The sequence below is a fragment of the Arachis stenosperma genome, chromosome 7 (genome assembly GCF_014773155.1).
Source record: "Arachis stenosperma cultivar V10309 chromosome 7, arast.V10309.gnm1.PFL2, whole genome shotgun sequence".
NCBI classification, from domain to species: domain Eukaryota; kingdom Viridiplantae; phylum Streptophyta; class Magnoliopsida; order Fabales; family Fabaceae; genus Arachis; species Arachis stenosperma.
This window is the reverse complement of record NC_080383.1, coordinates 90,013,378-90,028,611: the sequence shown is the minus strand read 5'-3', so window position 1 is coordinate 90,028,611 and position 15,234 is coordinate 90,013,378. Positions and strand designations below refer to the sequence as shown.

The window sequence follows — 15,234 nt, the reverse complement described above, 5'->3', positions numbered from 1 at the left end:
CCACAGCACAGATGCAAAAACAACCTACAAACCTTATGACCATAACACAGATAGTGATGGACAAACAATTAGAGTACCCTGAATCGCGTGGTGTCTTCACTCAATCACATTGTTCTTGGTTGCAAATTCGTCTGCTCTTCAGTTAACAAGGAAGTTTAATTTACCTTCTAATTCACTTTCATTTAATGTATCCTATTATATGATGATGCATGGCATTTTGCAAGCTGGTCTTGCCAAACTCGTTGGACTTGCTAGAGAGGCTAATGTTCAGACATTAATATATAAATCTTGCTGGATTTGCATTTTATTTTCATTTCAATTTCGGTTTCATTTTATTTATGTTCTTTTGGTGCTTTGAACACAAGGGTGAAGAGCAAAAGAAACTAGATATGCTTTTTAGTAAAGTCTTTATCAAGATATGATAAGCTAACAAATTTCGTCCAATAATCATAAGACATAACAAAGAAAACCATAATAATAATTACACAGAATCACTACATGCAACAAACAAATCATGTTATAATTTCAGTTTATTTTGAAATTGCTGATAAAATTCAAATGAATTTTGCCTGTGCTCACCCAAAATCAACAATAAGTCCTTATTATTTTCATTTTCTAATACAAAATAAGCCTTTGAAACATAGTGGAAATCTTGCCCATACATATGGGATGCGCATGCTGCTTTGTATGTGAGTAGCTGCAAATCACCTGCACCATGTAAAAATTTGCAAAAACAAATTAACATGCCTGAAATAAAGCGACAGTGCATGATTATGCATTTATGTTACAACATGCTTAGAGAAGTTGATATGCATGTTAAAAATAGTACACAAAAGTTAGAGATTTAATTTTTAAGTACTTTTACGGTAAAAATATTTCACACATTCAATTTCGTGTGGTCACATCAGCAAAAGTAATTGACTTAAAGCACAAGTAATGTCAAAAATCATATCAATATAAGCATCAAATTGGACAACAGTAAATCATTAAACACTTTTACATTGTAAGTCATATCAAAACTCATAGTATGATAAATTGATAATGACTGTAATTAAAATCAAAGTCTAACCTTCAAACCACACGTTATGTCAAAAATCACATAAGCATCTAATTGAATAAAAATAAATTATTAAACACTTTACACTGTAAGTCATATCATATTAAACTCGGTACGATAAATTGATAATGATCGTAATTAAAATCGAAGTCTAACCTTCAACATCTGAATTAAGCTGTCTATGGCTGAAATGTGTTAGTAGCCAGCTCCTACAGCGTAACCTCCAAGACATTCCAGAGATTTCCTGTGTAAACACTTTTGGGGTTTTTCTAAAGGAATAATGTTGCCTATCTCCATCTTCATTAGTATGGTTTGCAGATATAGAATCTTCTTCGTAGCAAGAGAGTTTAAAGAAACATGAAGATAACATCCTCCACGTACTGTATTCTGCACTAGTAGCATCTAAATGTAAAACAATCATTTCGAACAGAGATTCAAGGCTATAGTCACCTGCAAAATATCAGAAGAAATCGGTTAATGACAAAAGCTGAATCTTGAGCAAATACAGGCTCGCTTTCTTTATAGCATAGAACAATGAAGTTATCATAAAAATGTTTCTATATTCGCAACAACTAGCTGTAAGGTGCAAGATCCAGTCAAACGACGTGTTATTTGTATTTGAAGATGCCAATACAGGAATGGAGAATATAACAACAGAGGCAAGATAAATTTAACATGGAATTCTTGCATAATTTTGGGTGAAGTTACATCTCTAAATCTTCAAATATAAAATATGTGACTTTAAATGACAGTACCGTTTTGGTACATTCTGATAAGTTTTGCTAAGGGATAACTTTCTCGTGGATCCTTCTTTAGCATATCCTCGAAACATGTGACAATCAAGTCAGAGTTGTTTCGATCAGAACACTCCAAGAACGCAGCCCTCAATCTGCAAATGTTCGCATCAGTAACTTTCTAAGGAAAAAACATTATTAATAGAACCTGCTTATCTCAAAAATTGCTGATTCAATGAGAATATAATGTGCACCTTACAGGGAGCACAGATGATGAATTACTACACTCCTTCTCAATCAAAATTAGGGCTTCTTCAACACGACCTCCAATCAACAACAGCTAGAAATGAAAAAATAAAAATAAAAAAGGTGGAACAGTATCTCAAATGTTACTACATGCAGAAAGCATCATAGGGATTAATTTAATATGTTAAAAGAAGACGCGCATGAGCAAGTATAAAGAAAACTCCTCGTGATATTGCTGAACATAGTTAGTTGCTTGTGTGCTAGTTAAGGATATGATTCAAAAAAAACCTAAACAACTGTTATTTCGAGTTCCAATAGAATCATCAATCTCTCTCTTCCCTCACACTAAGTTTTGACAACTAAGCACAGTTACACAACCCTTCAACCATGTGTTGCATGCCTAACTCTCACAATCCTCAGTTACAGTTAGCCCCCTGAACCTAATCGAATATATAACAATATTCAAAAAGAAGAGAATTGGGCTTGACATAGTTTCAATAGAAAGGGAAAATTGACAAAAGTGTGTAGCTAGTAGTGGAGTCTGTTAGCATATTCTAGAAGATTTAATAAGGCTGGAGGGTATTGTATACAGATTTTATACTGGATTCCAAATTGGGATCTCAGTTTTAAATCAATGAAGAGAATAAAGAGAATATTCAGCATTTCTACCATCCACTCATACCAGTTCTTGCATACAATCCTTCAAAATTTGAAATACTAGTTTTCTAATCAGGTTTTATATTCACACAAAATCCTATATGTAGTTAGTTTTCACCTGATAAGTTTTTATTTGAAAATATTTTGAAATTTGGAAAATAACTTACTGGACAGTTTATTGATATGAACAGAACAAAAGTTAAGATAGTAAAATAATTTATAAATAAATTGTTCACAGACAATTTTTTTCCAAATTGATTTATGATAGGATATTACGATGTTTGATTGATCCATATAGTTGACACTTGACAACACCTAGTGAAACAAGACCAAACTATTTTCTTGGAATGTGGCAACACACAATAAGATAGGATGGAAACCAATAATATTAGATTACAAAATTAATTACTTAAACAATTTTGATCCTGATATAATTGATAAAACAACTCCATGGACAGAAACAAGATAAAGCTAAGCAATTGAAATTTATTTTGAAATGTGTGTTCCATACTTGTATCAATGGAAGTAATGCTGCTGTTACTGAAGGTGCTGAGTCGAGAGCTAGTTGTAAATATTTCACAGCCTTTTTATAGTGGTCATTTTGCTGATTTGAGTGCGCATACATGAAATCCTCAAAACTATTATCATCAGGAAAATCCAAGGGAAACAACCACAAATCAAGTTGCCCTGAGTAAATGCATAATAATTAATGAAAAAAAAAAGTTAGGATGACCTCGAGTAATTACTCTCTAAATCAAGAATGATGGATAATATTTAATTATTCAGATGTCAAGACTAAAAAGAGATTGTCACAAGATCATGTGCAAAATAAGCATTGACAATCTAGTCTTTGTAATGGTTATGAAAATACCTTCGCTATGAAGATATGAGCAAAAGCAATATCTCCGGTATGAAACAAAAATGAAGGTAGGAAAATCAATGCTTAACAATAGGCAAGCATGTGCATTCTAACAGGTACAGGTGTTTGTATCCACAAGAAATATTTTTTACAGTCATTATTCATCTGTAAATAAAACAGATGTAATAAAGAAATAAATTCCTCTATTTACCAACTAACAAATAAGAGTTGTACAACCAAGGAGGCAAATATGAGAAGCTGCACTAATGAAATAAAACCTAATATTTTATTTACCGATTTAAAAAGTTTATCATCTAATATGCATATGGAGGCATTTCAACAACCGGATTTAGGACAATGGTTAGCAATTGTGAATGATCCAGCAAATAAATGTATTCAAACAAAAGAATAGCCAAAAGAAATTGGAATAACAGAAGTAAAAAGAAAAATGAGAACAAATATTGAAAAACTTACTAATAACATTTAAGGTATCTTGTGTAAGGCCTCCATGGTTGGAAAAGGAGTCTCTACTTCCTTCATTTTCTTCGGACTTAGAGCGAAAACCTTCTCCTGGCTGTAAGTTCTGATGCGATGCTTTTCTTCTATGATCAACATCAATCTCCATAGACTCTCCCACGCCATTGTTGAACCCAACATCCCTAGATATATGCTTATCCTTCAAAACAGAGGTGTCTGATTCACAATGGCTTTGGGAGTTTGCCAGAAAGGATTCAACTGTATTATGCCACTCTGACTGTCCAACTTCATTGCTGATGGAGGGCCCCTCCATACGTGAGTACTTTTGCAAGTCAGCCTGGTCTGAATCTTTCCACTGAAATTCTTCGGGGATAGAAGAATACCACAGCGTATAGTATGTCAAGCCCATAATTATCTTTGACACAGGATCAAGATCAACTTTTTCTTGCTCAAGGCTATAGGAGAAATGAGAAAAAAAAAGATGAATAAAAACGAAAAAGAGAAAGAGAAAGTGTGATCAAAGAGAATAAGTGGAAGAAAAAAATTAGAGCAGCAACCCCTTACTAACACAACACTGTCTCTCAAAAACCTAGTGATGGACTTTCAAAGTGAAAATGATCATTAATGAAGGGGCAAAATGCATTGTCAATGAAAACAAGCGTTAACTAATATGTCAAGGGACCAAATCAAAAGTCAGATTTGAGCCACGCTCCATTTCTTTGAGAGAAGCTTATTCATGTAGAAGCTTAACTATAACAGTAGGGTTCTACTTTGTTCACAAATTGATAGAAGCTTAACAATACAGTAGGGTTTTCCATTATACAAATATTGACTGTAGATGATAAAGAAAATAATTTGGATTAAGAATGTCAGAATATTGCAATGGTTAGGTTCCTTCTGCACATCTAATCTGTAAATTTCTTGTGAGGTGATAACTTTAATAGCACTGTATCTCTCTTAGGTAGCAGACAATTTCCAGTATCTTTAGGGTGGTGAAGTGAGATAATCCATCTCCATGTTTACAGGGAGTCTCACAAATCTTAATTTAGCACAAGAGTTGCATCACTCAGTCACGTAGAATATTATCATTGAGATAACCCATCCACATGTTTACAGGAAGTGACAAATCTCAACTTAGAACACGAGTTGCATCACTCAATCACCTGGAATATTATCAGTAAGCTTACTGTCATTCTTTTTATGATAAAATCTTGTCCAATCTAAATGCAAGTGTTTTATATTTTACCACACTGCTCTAACAGGTCAGAAAACTTTTATCCCAAACACAGAATCCTATTATAGCTTGTAATTAGGCACCATAGTCAGCAATTAAAAATTATGTGACTTGTTCAAAAATGTATGGAGGATTAGAATCGTAATGCTAATCAATAACATATCAAACATCCTGAGCAACATAAATTTCATATAATAATATGCAAGGCCCTAAAAATATGGGAGTAGCCTGCAGAGCGGAAGAGTGTTCATTTGGAATAATCCGTTGGGGCACCCTCCCTTTTAATTCGGAATAGGTAGTCCTTCTTGTCCTACTGAACCGTAGCCCCTACTTGCTCAACCAACCTGCCAACACCGGCCTTCAACCATTAGCTTTTCCGTTTGCCTGATCCCTTGCCTTATAGGTTCATTGAACTAGTTTCCTTCCCGAGGATCACTGGCCTTAGAGGTTCAGTCAGATAGACTGAACACTCACCCAATTTTCATGAATAAAGAACTTATTAAGGGAAAGACGAGGTAAGAACATGCTATTGGAGACACTGCAACATAGGTTGGTGGAGTCAAGTGATTGAGGGCAGTGGTAGGCGGGAAATCTCTGTTGTATGCGGAAGCATTCCTCCTGGCTGGTGAAAAGGCCAGTTCAACTAGACCTGTAATCAAAGGCTTCCAAGACCTTACCACTGGAGTTTATGAGTGCAGCAAGGAAAGAAGCCAATCGGAGTCACACATGATTACAGTTGCAGAAACCGGAAAAATCCGTTACATTTTAAGACAATTTTAAGACAAATAAGTCGATCTGCTTATCTAGCAACGACATGTTATGAAACACTCCATTCTTGGTCAATGGGATCACAATTTCAAGATATTTCTTATAAAAGCCAAGGGATTAGCATTAAAATTCAATAATGCATACCTTATAACAAGCTGATATGCATCCCCAGTATTGCCATGCACAAGACAGAATAAGATGAACTCCACATGAACTCTATATCTGCTCTGCAGCACAAGTGAAATTCTATAACACACTGAAGCCTTGATCGTTATGATGACAACATGAACTCATTAACAATCTCCGAAATTGAAAAATATACTTTATTTACAAACCAGAATGGAAGTGAACTCTTTATTTCTTTTCTTTTTGTTTACTTAAGTGGAGCATTTTGATGAAACAGTTTGCACTAGATAAAGTAGTTTTACCCATCAAAGAGTTGCAACATAACAAAAATGCGAACAAGCACATAATTAGAACCCTGGTTGCTTTCACCTAGCTTGCATGTGCAATACATTGAAAAGGGAAAAATCACTGCCACAATCAGAAAGAAACTGAGAGAGTGGTTGAAAATGCAGCATTAGCACTAAACTAAAAGAACTCTGCTTGGAAAAAACAAGTATTTGTGAGACTGAGATGGTAAGGCTAAAGAGATGAAAAGTGAAAAAGGCTGAACACATTAACGGATTAACCATTAAAGGTTAGGTACTTGGTGATCTAAATCTGTATAACCTTTTTTAGGACAGACAGACCTCAGTTCAAATTATTCATACAATCTCACAAGTCATGGCAGTTTCAGTTACAAGTCTTGGCATTCCTTGTCTGGGTGTGTGACTGTGTGAGCACGCACATGCTTTAACATGTTATTGCCATGAGTAATAACTGTTATAAAGCAGGGGGGAGTTTCTAAAACTTACTTCTATTGGCCAACTCTTCATTGATCCAATATTCTTCAACCAAATATCAAAGAGGTTCTTCATCCTTGTTGGATTAATATGATAGTTTTCCACGCGCTTAAGAAGCTCCAATAAAACCTACATATTAACCAGAATACACTCTCGTGTTAAGACACTTACTCAGGACATTAGTGATAGAAGATATTAAAGCAGAAAAGTTTTTAAGTCTTATAAGGGTACCATTTTGTCACTGAAAAGATTTTAATTTCAACAAAATAGCCCATAAATGAAGAAAGACATCCGTGGCCCCCCAAAGACATTGGTGAAGTTTGTGAAACATTTGTGATCTTTTGGGTTCCATGTTAGTTAAGTTTGTCAACTTCTGTGATCTTTGAGGTCCACCGTAGTATTTTGTCAAAACTAGAATCTTTCTGGTACCAAAATGGTGTTACTCATTTTGAAATAAAACTAAGACTAAGACAGCTCACAAGCTCAATGAAATCAACACTAAAATCTTGTTAATTAGAATTCTGTTAGTGCCACAGATTTGATGTTAGAAATAGCCAAGAATTTCTATGGCCAAAGTTACACATAACTACTGGTTGAACTTTACTTATCTATAGAGAAAGAAGTGATAGGCTAGGAACAGCCCTAAATCTCCAATATCAACATCATAGTCAGAAAACACATCAGTACATCACTAAAGAAATTAGTGTCTTTTACTCTTTTAAGCCCCAGCTAAATGTCCTTGTCTAAATTATATATCATATTATAACTCTAGTTTATGTTTGCACAGTTCCAGCTTTTGAGAGAGATAGGTGGAATCATAACATCCTTTAGCCTGTTGACTTAGATATCTAGGATTGGGGTTAAAAAAACAACACGCACACACGCACACAACTATGACTAATGATCAGAACCAAGTTAACTTTTGCAGTTTGGACACACTACTAGAAAATATTCAAATGCAATAGTTCTATTGGCCTTCCCCAGATGCCAGAAACTACTATCAAAGAATGTCTGCTGACAGATATAAGAAAAGCTACTTCTTTGACGACAAAGGCGATTCATATCCTTTCTTGTCAAAACAATAACTCCATATGAAAACACCCCCCCCCCCCCCAGAGAGAGAGAGAGAGAGAGCAATGTCATTTATTTATTTTTTTTTACAAAAAAGAGGCAAAAATGCAGGGACACAAATAACAAATGTGAAACCGAGAGATATAAGTGTTACCGAGAACTTGAGGCAATTCCTGAATGGAGACTTGTCGTTCATTGTTCCCTTTAAGTAAGCACTGAGAACACCACTGGCAGTGGCCCAGTCATGTTCCTTGACAAGCTTCGTCAGCAGGTACCGCAACCTTGTGCAGTAATCCAACCTCAGAGATTTGGAACCAAGTCTCAGAACATAGGAAGGGTTAGTCAAAGACAAGAGGATCCTCTTGGCAAGTTTTTGGCGTGCCACCTTGGGGCTATCATCATCAAGCATGTAGTTTCTCCTCTTCCGGTCCTTGGAGTTGCTGATAGTGCCATTATTATTGTTGTTGGCTTCTTCGTTGTTGCCTTCATCGAATAAAACATTGCCATCCATTGCTAACAGAATAATGTGTTAGGCATGAGATGGAGTAACTTGTGCACAAATCAATACTGTAGTGTGCTGATAAAGAAGAAATCAAAACAAGAGTGAACAAGTGCACATTTAAAATAATAATAATAATAATAATAATAATAATAATAATAATAATTTATTTTTAAAAAAGAGCTAACGGTTCAGTTGAAGCTATGAACAACTGGCAAGTATTAAGGTCAGGTTGTAGGGTATTCAATCAAAATTTGAGGTGAAATTATTATGGCAGTAATGTTGAGTAAATAGTAATGAAATTTATAGGAATACCATTTTGATCCCCCCCAAAAAAAGTAATTGTCTTTTATGTAGAAAGTGAGATTGGTTTTGATAAAAGGAAGAAGAGAATATGAGCAAAGAGAAGGGAGGAAACGGGAGCACAACTTCACCAATGGCTACCAGCCGCCAACATCTATGGATTTGTCTATTTCATCTGAGCCACAACTGGACATGAGGTTGCCGTCTTTCGTCATTGGTGTGTACTGAAAGATCAACGTGAACGAACCATGGTGGTGGCAAGTCTTCATGGAGCCATCATTCCTCTCTCCCATCTCCCTCTCCTCCCTCTGTGTCGGAAGACCTCATTCATTCTCATTTATCAAATTCTCTATCCCCAAGTTATTAGTGATGTATGTGTGACTTAACTAAAAACAGAGCACACATGCCCTTTGATATATATATTGATATATATATATATATATATGTGTGTGTGTGTGTGTGTGTGTGTGTTACCTGGTTTGAGCAAAAATAAAATAGAACAAGCCCACCGCAGTAGTCCAAAACAACAATGCAAAGTTGCCTTTTTTTCCTTTATCTATTTGTTTATTTTTCAGTAACCATGAATGGCAAACCTAACTTCAAAGATCATGTTAGAAACTTTAACAAGGATAACTCAGAAAAAATGTAATAACAATATCCAGAGCCGACAACATTACTAGCTAAAGGCTTAAAGAAATGCTAAGGATTAGCTTAAGGAACTAACATGTGTCTATGACAGAGAAGGGAGCTCCATATGAACCAATTATTACAGTTTCAACTACAGCAAATTCAGTGCATGCACACACATTATTCGAAATTATATAATTTAACTAACAATCTGTCTGCAGAATCAACTTTGAATATGCCTTACTATTTCATTTGGCTGTCTTTTCTCTGCAGTTATCAGTCTTCATTTTTTTTTCTGCACAAAACCAGATGTTAACTCATCAGGTTCATCAAGATATAAACTCCAATGTTTATGTCAATAATGAAAAAGGCATGAAAACCTCAAGCCCATCCATAGGAAGTCAAGGTTTATAAAATAAAAATTTCAGATTCTATGGTTTAAATTAATCTAAAACATTGAATTCCGCCATGTTCCCTAATCCATGCTTTCATGTGCCTGTAATTAATCTACAATGGTTGCTGTGAACAATTTCAACTCTCACGTTATTTTTTGTCAGAAAATTCAACTCACATTAATTCCATGTTCCCTAATCCATGCTTTCATGTGCCCTTAATTACTCTAGTTCAAGTTTTGGTTTGGATTTGTAGTAGCAGTAGGTAGTCTTAGGCATTGCAATTTATCTTTGAACAAGTCCTTTGAGAGTTAATGAATTGAATCACAAACAAGCAGTTGTAAGTGAATTGTATTTGACTATAAAATGACTAAATGAGTTATATTTTGATGCATTAAAGTTGAAGAATGCGGCTGATAGTCAAAATAAAAGATGTGATGCAGTGAATATAGTGAGGAAGAATGCCATTACATTCAGATGCAATAACAATCAGCAACATCAGATCACATAACAATAGAAAACCAAGGATCGGTAGTGTGCCTATATAAAGGATGTAGAGTTCAGCAACTCTCATAATTCTCTCTTTCTTCTCAATATACCAGTTATCTGAAATTCTTTCATTACATGTTTCCACTTGAAGGGAAGAAGGGTGCAAAAAAATGTATAACTTACATGTTTCCACTTGAAGGGAAGAAGGGTGCAAAAAAATGTATAACTTTCTATCTTAGTCACTAATATTACCAATAACAAGGATATAACATTTTTTCAAGCATGCAAATTTTTCCCATAAAAGGAGAGTCCTTCAAGCTGAAAAAGAAGTAACTTTTTTTTAACAAAATAGTGCAAATGGTGTGATCTTTGTTGGAAGAGTATCTGAGAAATTCAAATAGTTTTTCTTTGTATCATTGCTAGAAAATCAAGCGAGAATTTGGTATTGAATCAGATGCAACAATTGCAAATCAAGGTTTAGAAGCAAAAATGACAGATCTATAGTTGAATTCATGAAAACACTAGATCACATAACAATAGCAAGTCAAGGGCCAAACTGATCCATCCATATTCCTCTTTTGTATTATGTATGTCAATTGTATTGTCCAGACAAGGAGAAAGATGTTATAAGAATTGACAATTTTCTTCAAATATCGACAATTCTAAATTCTGATTAAGGTCTAAATTTAGTACAACAGCTGATCAAAAGAAAGCAAGCAAATTCAAGGGGAATAACCTGTAGAGATGCAGCAAATCCTTTAACATAGTGCACATATTACAAGTTGTCAGGCATTTGAAATATTGTATGTCCAAAATCGAAAAAGTAACAAGATAAATCAAGCACTTCAAACAATTACATGCAAGGCACTTAGAAGATGTATTGGTGAACCTAAATGGCAAGCAAAACAGAAGCAGACTAAGGGATATCTCTTTCCATTTGTCCTTAATTAAATTCAAATAACAAGCAGAACAAGCAAATTAGGGCTCCAGAATGTTAATTAGTTCATTCTTTCATAAAGTAACAAGGTTTAATCATACACAAGCAAATCAAGGCCCTATTTGGGCATAACATATCACAAATATTAAAGAGCTCCCACTGAATTTAATCAATCTTAATCACAGTGTATTTTCACCTCATAAAGTGGCAAAACCAGAACTAAACTAATAAAATAGAAACTTGAAAATTGAACTAAACGTATTCTTGACAGATCAAGTCACATATTCAATAATCCATTAATCAGAAATCCAAAATATCGATAGAGGAACACAAAGCTAGAAGAGAGGAGAACAGTGAAGAAATCTGACCAGTGGCCAGAGAGAGTACAGAGGAAGCGACCGAGACTAGATGAGCAGAAAGTACAACAGCGGCAGAGAGAGGCACATAACACCAGAAGTGAGCAGATGGACGACGAGGTCACAGGTTGCAGCCTCTCTGGAGAGGTATTACATAGCTACAGCGATGGTGGAGTGAGAACACATAGCAGCATCCACAGTGATGATGCTGGAGAAAGAAGTGGTTGCCATTCAGGTGTTTGACTAGTTGTCAGAACCGATCCGATGATAGAACCGGTCAAACTACAGGGTCATTCGGTTTCTAATTCAACAGGTGAGTAACTGGATAAACCAATTGACTCGGTCTTATTTAAATAAAAATACAAAATAGTCAAAAATTTAAAATTGAAAATACATGTCTTCACAAAGATTTTAACAACAATCAAGTCTCAAATGTTAAAAATAACTAATACGAAAATAGACATAAAATTAGTCCTTACTACTAAAATAGTATCTTAATTTGATAGAATTAAAAATAACAATCCATAAATTATATCAATGAGTAATTTCAAAGTCTGAGCATCTAAAAAAATTCAACATCATTACAGCAGCAACAAAATCAACAAAACCAATTTAACAATCAACAAAATCATTCATTATCAGCAAAATAATTCATAAACCAATTCAACATTCAACAAAATTACTGCGAATTCATAGTCAGCAAACCCAAATCATAAATCAATTCAACAATAAAATTAACAACAATAACATTTCAACCATTTCAACATTTCAAGTTGAAACTCTGCCATATTCTAATCAGATTCATAAATCAAACAACTATAAAATTATCAGAAATAACATCAATGAATAAACTATTAAAAATTAATATAGAACATTAGAATAACTGAAAAAAAGCTTACATGTTAATTGTTGTTGCAGCGGCAGAATCCGGCAGTCAGTGCAGGCAGCAACACCCGTGGAAGAAAGGCGAGGGAGGGACGGAGGCGCGAAGAGACGCGAGCACTCACCAGGAAGCACAGCTGCAGGAAGAGAGGCAAGACGCGAGCAGTGGAGCACACCAGGGGTTGGGTGCAGTGATGGCGGACGAGCAGAATACGAGGCAGAGAGAGCAACACCGATGGCTACAAGCACGCGAGGGATGACGAGCGGAGGAGAACGGCGAGACACAAGCGTGCCGTGGATTCGGCGAGAGCACACGATGCGGTGGATCCGGCGAGAGGCGCGGCGACGGAGGCGAGCGTGTGATGGCGGTGAACCGTGGTGAGAGTGAGAGAGCTGGGGGGTGGGTGGGTTACTGAACTACGGCAGTAAGGAGAATAGTTGGGCCAATAAGGACTTTATATAGACCTTTTTTTTAATGGTTGAATCTCCAAGTCAGTCCTCGAATTTTTTTTTTTTTTAAGGATTACAAAATTTTTAAATAAAAAAATTTATTTTCGACTATTAAAATTTAATTTTGTGAAATTGATTAATTTTTTTGTTAATAATTTTTTTAAAAATATATTTACGTGACACGTTAATTATTAATATATTTTTTATTTAATTTTTATAAATAAAAATAATTTAAAAATTATTAATATTTTTTAATTTTACACAACAGATTTAGCTAATATATTAGAAAAAGATAATAAAAAATTAAAAATAAGGGAAAAAATTTTAAACAGTTCTTGACAATTATTTCGAAAGACAACGAAGTCCTCAATAAAAAATATTTTTTTCGACATCTGATCTTTATTTTTATGAAACGGATTAGTCATTCTATCAATATTTTCTCAAGTGAAACTTTACCACGACTCCTAACAATTTCACGAAATCCCTTTCCGTCCCTTAACGAAAGCATAATCCCATCGCGACTCCTATCCATCACTTCAGAAAGACATTCTGGCCCTTCCATTAAAGTCTCTATCAATAGGAGGTAGAGACAATGCTACCTGTCAGATAATATTTCTACGTATAATAGAACGTTTTTACGTTTCATTGATAATTTGTTTGGGACAAATCGATCCCTGGTATAGTAAGAAAAATGCCAATGTTTTGAAGAGGCCAAAATGTTACGTTTCACACCAACGACGTTATATAGAAAGACTCTTCCATTCTTCTCCCTTCTTCACATTAGTAATTATAGAAAGTCTTAAGGCAACATCCTCTTCTGTGCCAGAAATTATCCAGCGAGGGACATTGTGACGGAGGGTGAACGACGACATGATAGTGCAATGACGGCGAAGAGCTGACGTCATTTGATATTATGGTGACGGGCTATTCGAGGAACACGATGTAGGTTCTTTGCTTTGTTTTCTAGCATTTTTCTGTGCTTGGTTGTGGTTCTGTGAGTGTGGTTCTGCTCGGTGGTCCTCCTTTATAGCTTTATTGCATGCAATTTGGAGTTAATGACTGGTCTGGTTGTTAGGGTTACAAATATTTTCTGTTTTAGGGTTTAGTAAAGAAATCAAGTAATGAAAATAAGTTATAATTTCTAATTAATGTCGAGTGAGGTATTATGCGTTAATTAAATATTAATTTTGTTAGAATTTAGTTTAATTTATTGTTACATTTACTACAAATGGCTTATGAAATTGTGTCTATGTTTTAACATAGAGGATGGTTTGAAAGAGATGAGGATGATGTGCTCAACTATATGGATGGTAAGGTTCATAGGATTCATAAGTTGGGTTTCAAAGACTTAGTGAAAATGCTTAAGGACTTAGGTTACCAAAGTTACAAGGAGATGTATTGGCTAGATCCCATTAGGGGATATTGAGTTTGGGCTCCACATTCTCAAAGGAGACGGAGATTAAAGAGATGTGTGATAACAAAATGGCTAACATGAAAACTTATGAGTTGTATATCTATTGTGATCATGATGAAAATAATCCTGAGTTGTTGGAGGCTACTATTAATGTGGGAAGAGATACTGACTCATCTAATGATGATGGTTATCAGAGTGCAGAAGATGAAGCTCATAAGCCTCCTCCATCTGGGTTTGAATATGATAATAGTAGTGGTAGTAGGAAGATTTTGACTCCAAGAAAGAAGAGATTAACAACAACAAAAAAAGATTTGGCCCCAAAAAAGATGTATATTACTGCAAATAAGAGAAATGTCACTCTAAAAAAGAAGAATATGACTTCGAAAAAGAAGAATGTCAAGACAAAAGAGACTGTGGGTCACTCTTCTAGTACTCAAAAGAAGAAGGCAGCAAAATAATATGTGGGCATGACTAAAAAATATATTTTAGTTCAATTAGATGTTATGGATGAAAATGTTAAGTCTACAACAGCAGCAAGCCCAAATGATAATATAGGAGGTCCAAATGTCAGTAACGGAGGCCTAAAAAATATGAGTGGAGATAAGCCCAACTCAGAGCTAATTATTGAGGAGGTGGATAGTGATGTTGACAAGTCTTATGTGTATGAGTCAAAAACTTTTAACTCTCTTATTTCATCTGATGATGAGGAAAGACCAAGGTATACAGAGTATGATGATGAAACTGATTTTGGAGATAGTGAGTTTGAGGTAGAACAATTGTTTGATACAATGGCTCAGTTCAAATTAGCATTGAAGGACATATTTGTATCTGAAGGAAAAGAGCTGCAGTACTTAAAAAATGAACCATTAAAAGTTAG

General features: G+C 34.9%; 1 protein-coding gene across 1 annotated transcript; it reads right to left on the bottom strand.

Moving 5' to 3' along the window:
* LOC130940111 (uncharacterized) lies at positions 1–13,505 on the bottom strand. The gene is made up of 11 exons (XM_057868161.1): positions 13,395–13,505; positions 12,511–12,910; positions 8,163–8,521; positions 6,950–7,066; positions 6,177–6,259; positions 4,028–4,485; positions 3,206–3,381; positions 2,046–2,131; positions 1,813–1,946; positions 1,214–1,507; positions 1–708 (listed from the first exon to the last, which is right to left on the bottom strand). Exons 1-11 carry the CDS (start codon positions 13,503–13,505, stop codon positions 518–520), a joined length of 2,409 nt encoding a protein of 802 aa, XP_057724144.1. The 3' UTR covers positions 1–517.
* Positions 13,506–15,234: the final 1,729 nt, after the last annotated feature.

Coding starts and splice junctions, on each gene's coding strand:
- LOC130940111 (XM_057868161.1), bottom strand. CDS start 13,505: ATGGAAGGGCCAGAATGTCTTTCTGAAGTGATGGATAGGAGTCGCGAT. Junction 4,486..6,176: donor GCATATCAGCTTGTTATAAG/GTATGCATTATT, acceptor TTTCTCCTATAG/CCTTGAGCAAGAAAAAGTTG. Junction 709..1,213: donor GCTTAATTCAGATGTTGAAG/GTTAGACTTCGA, acceptor TACATGGTGCAG/GTGATTTGCAGCTACTCACA.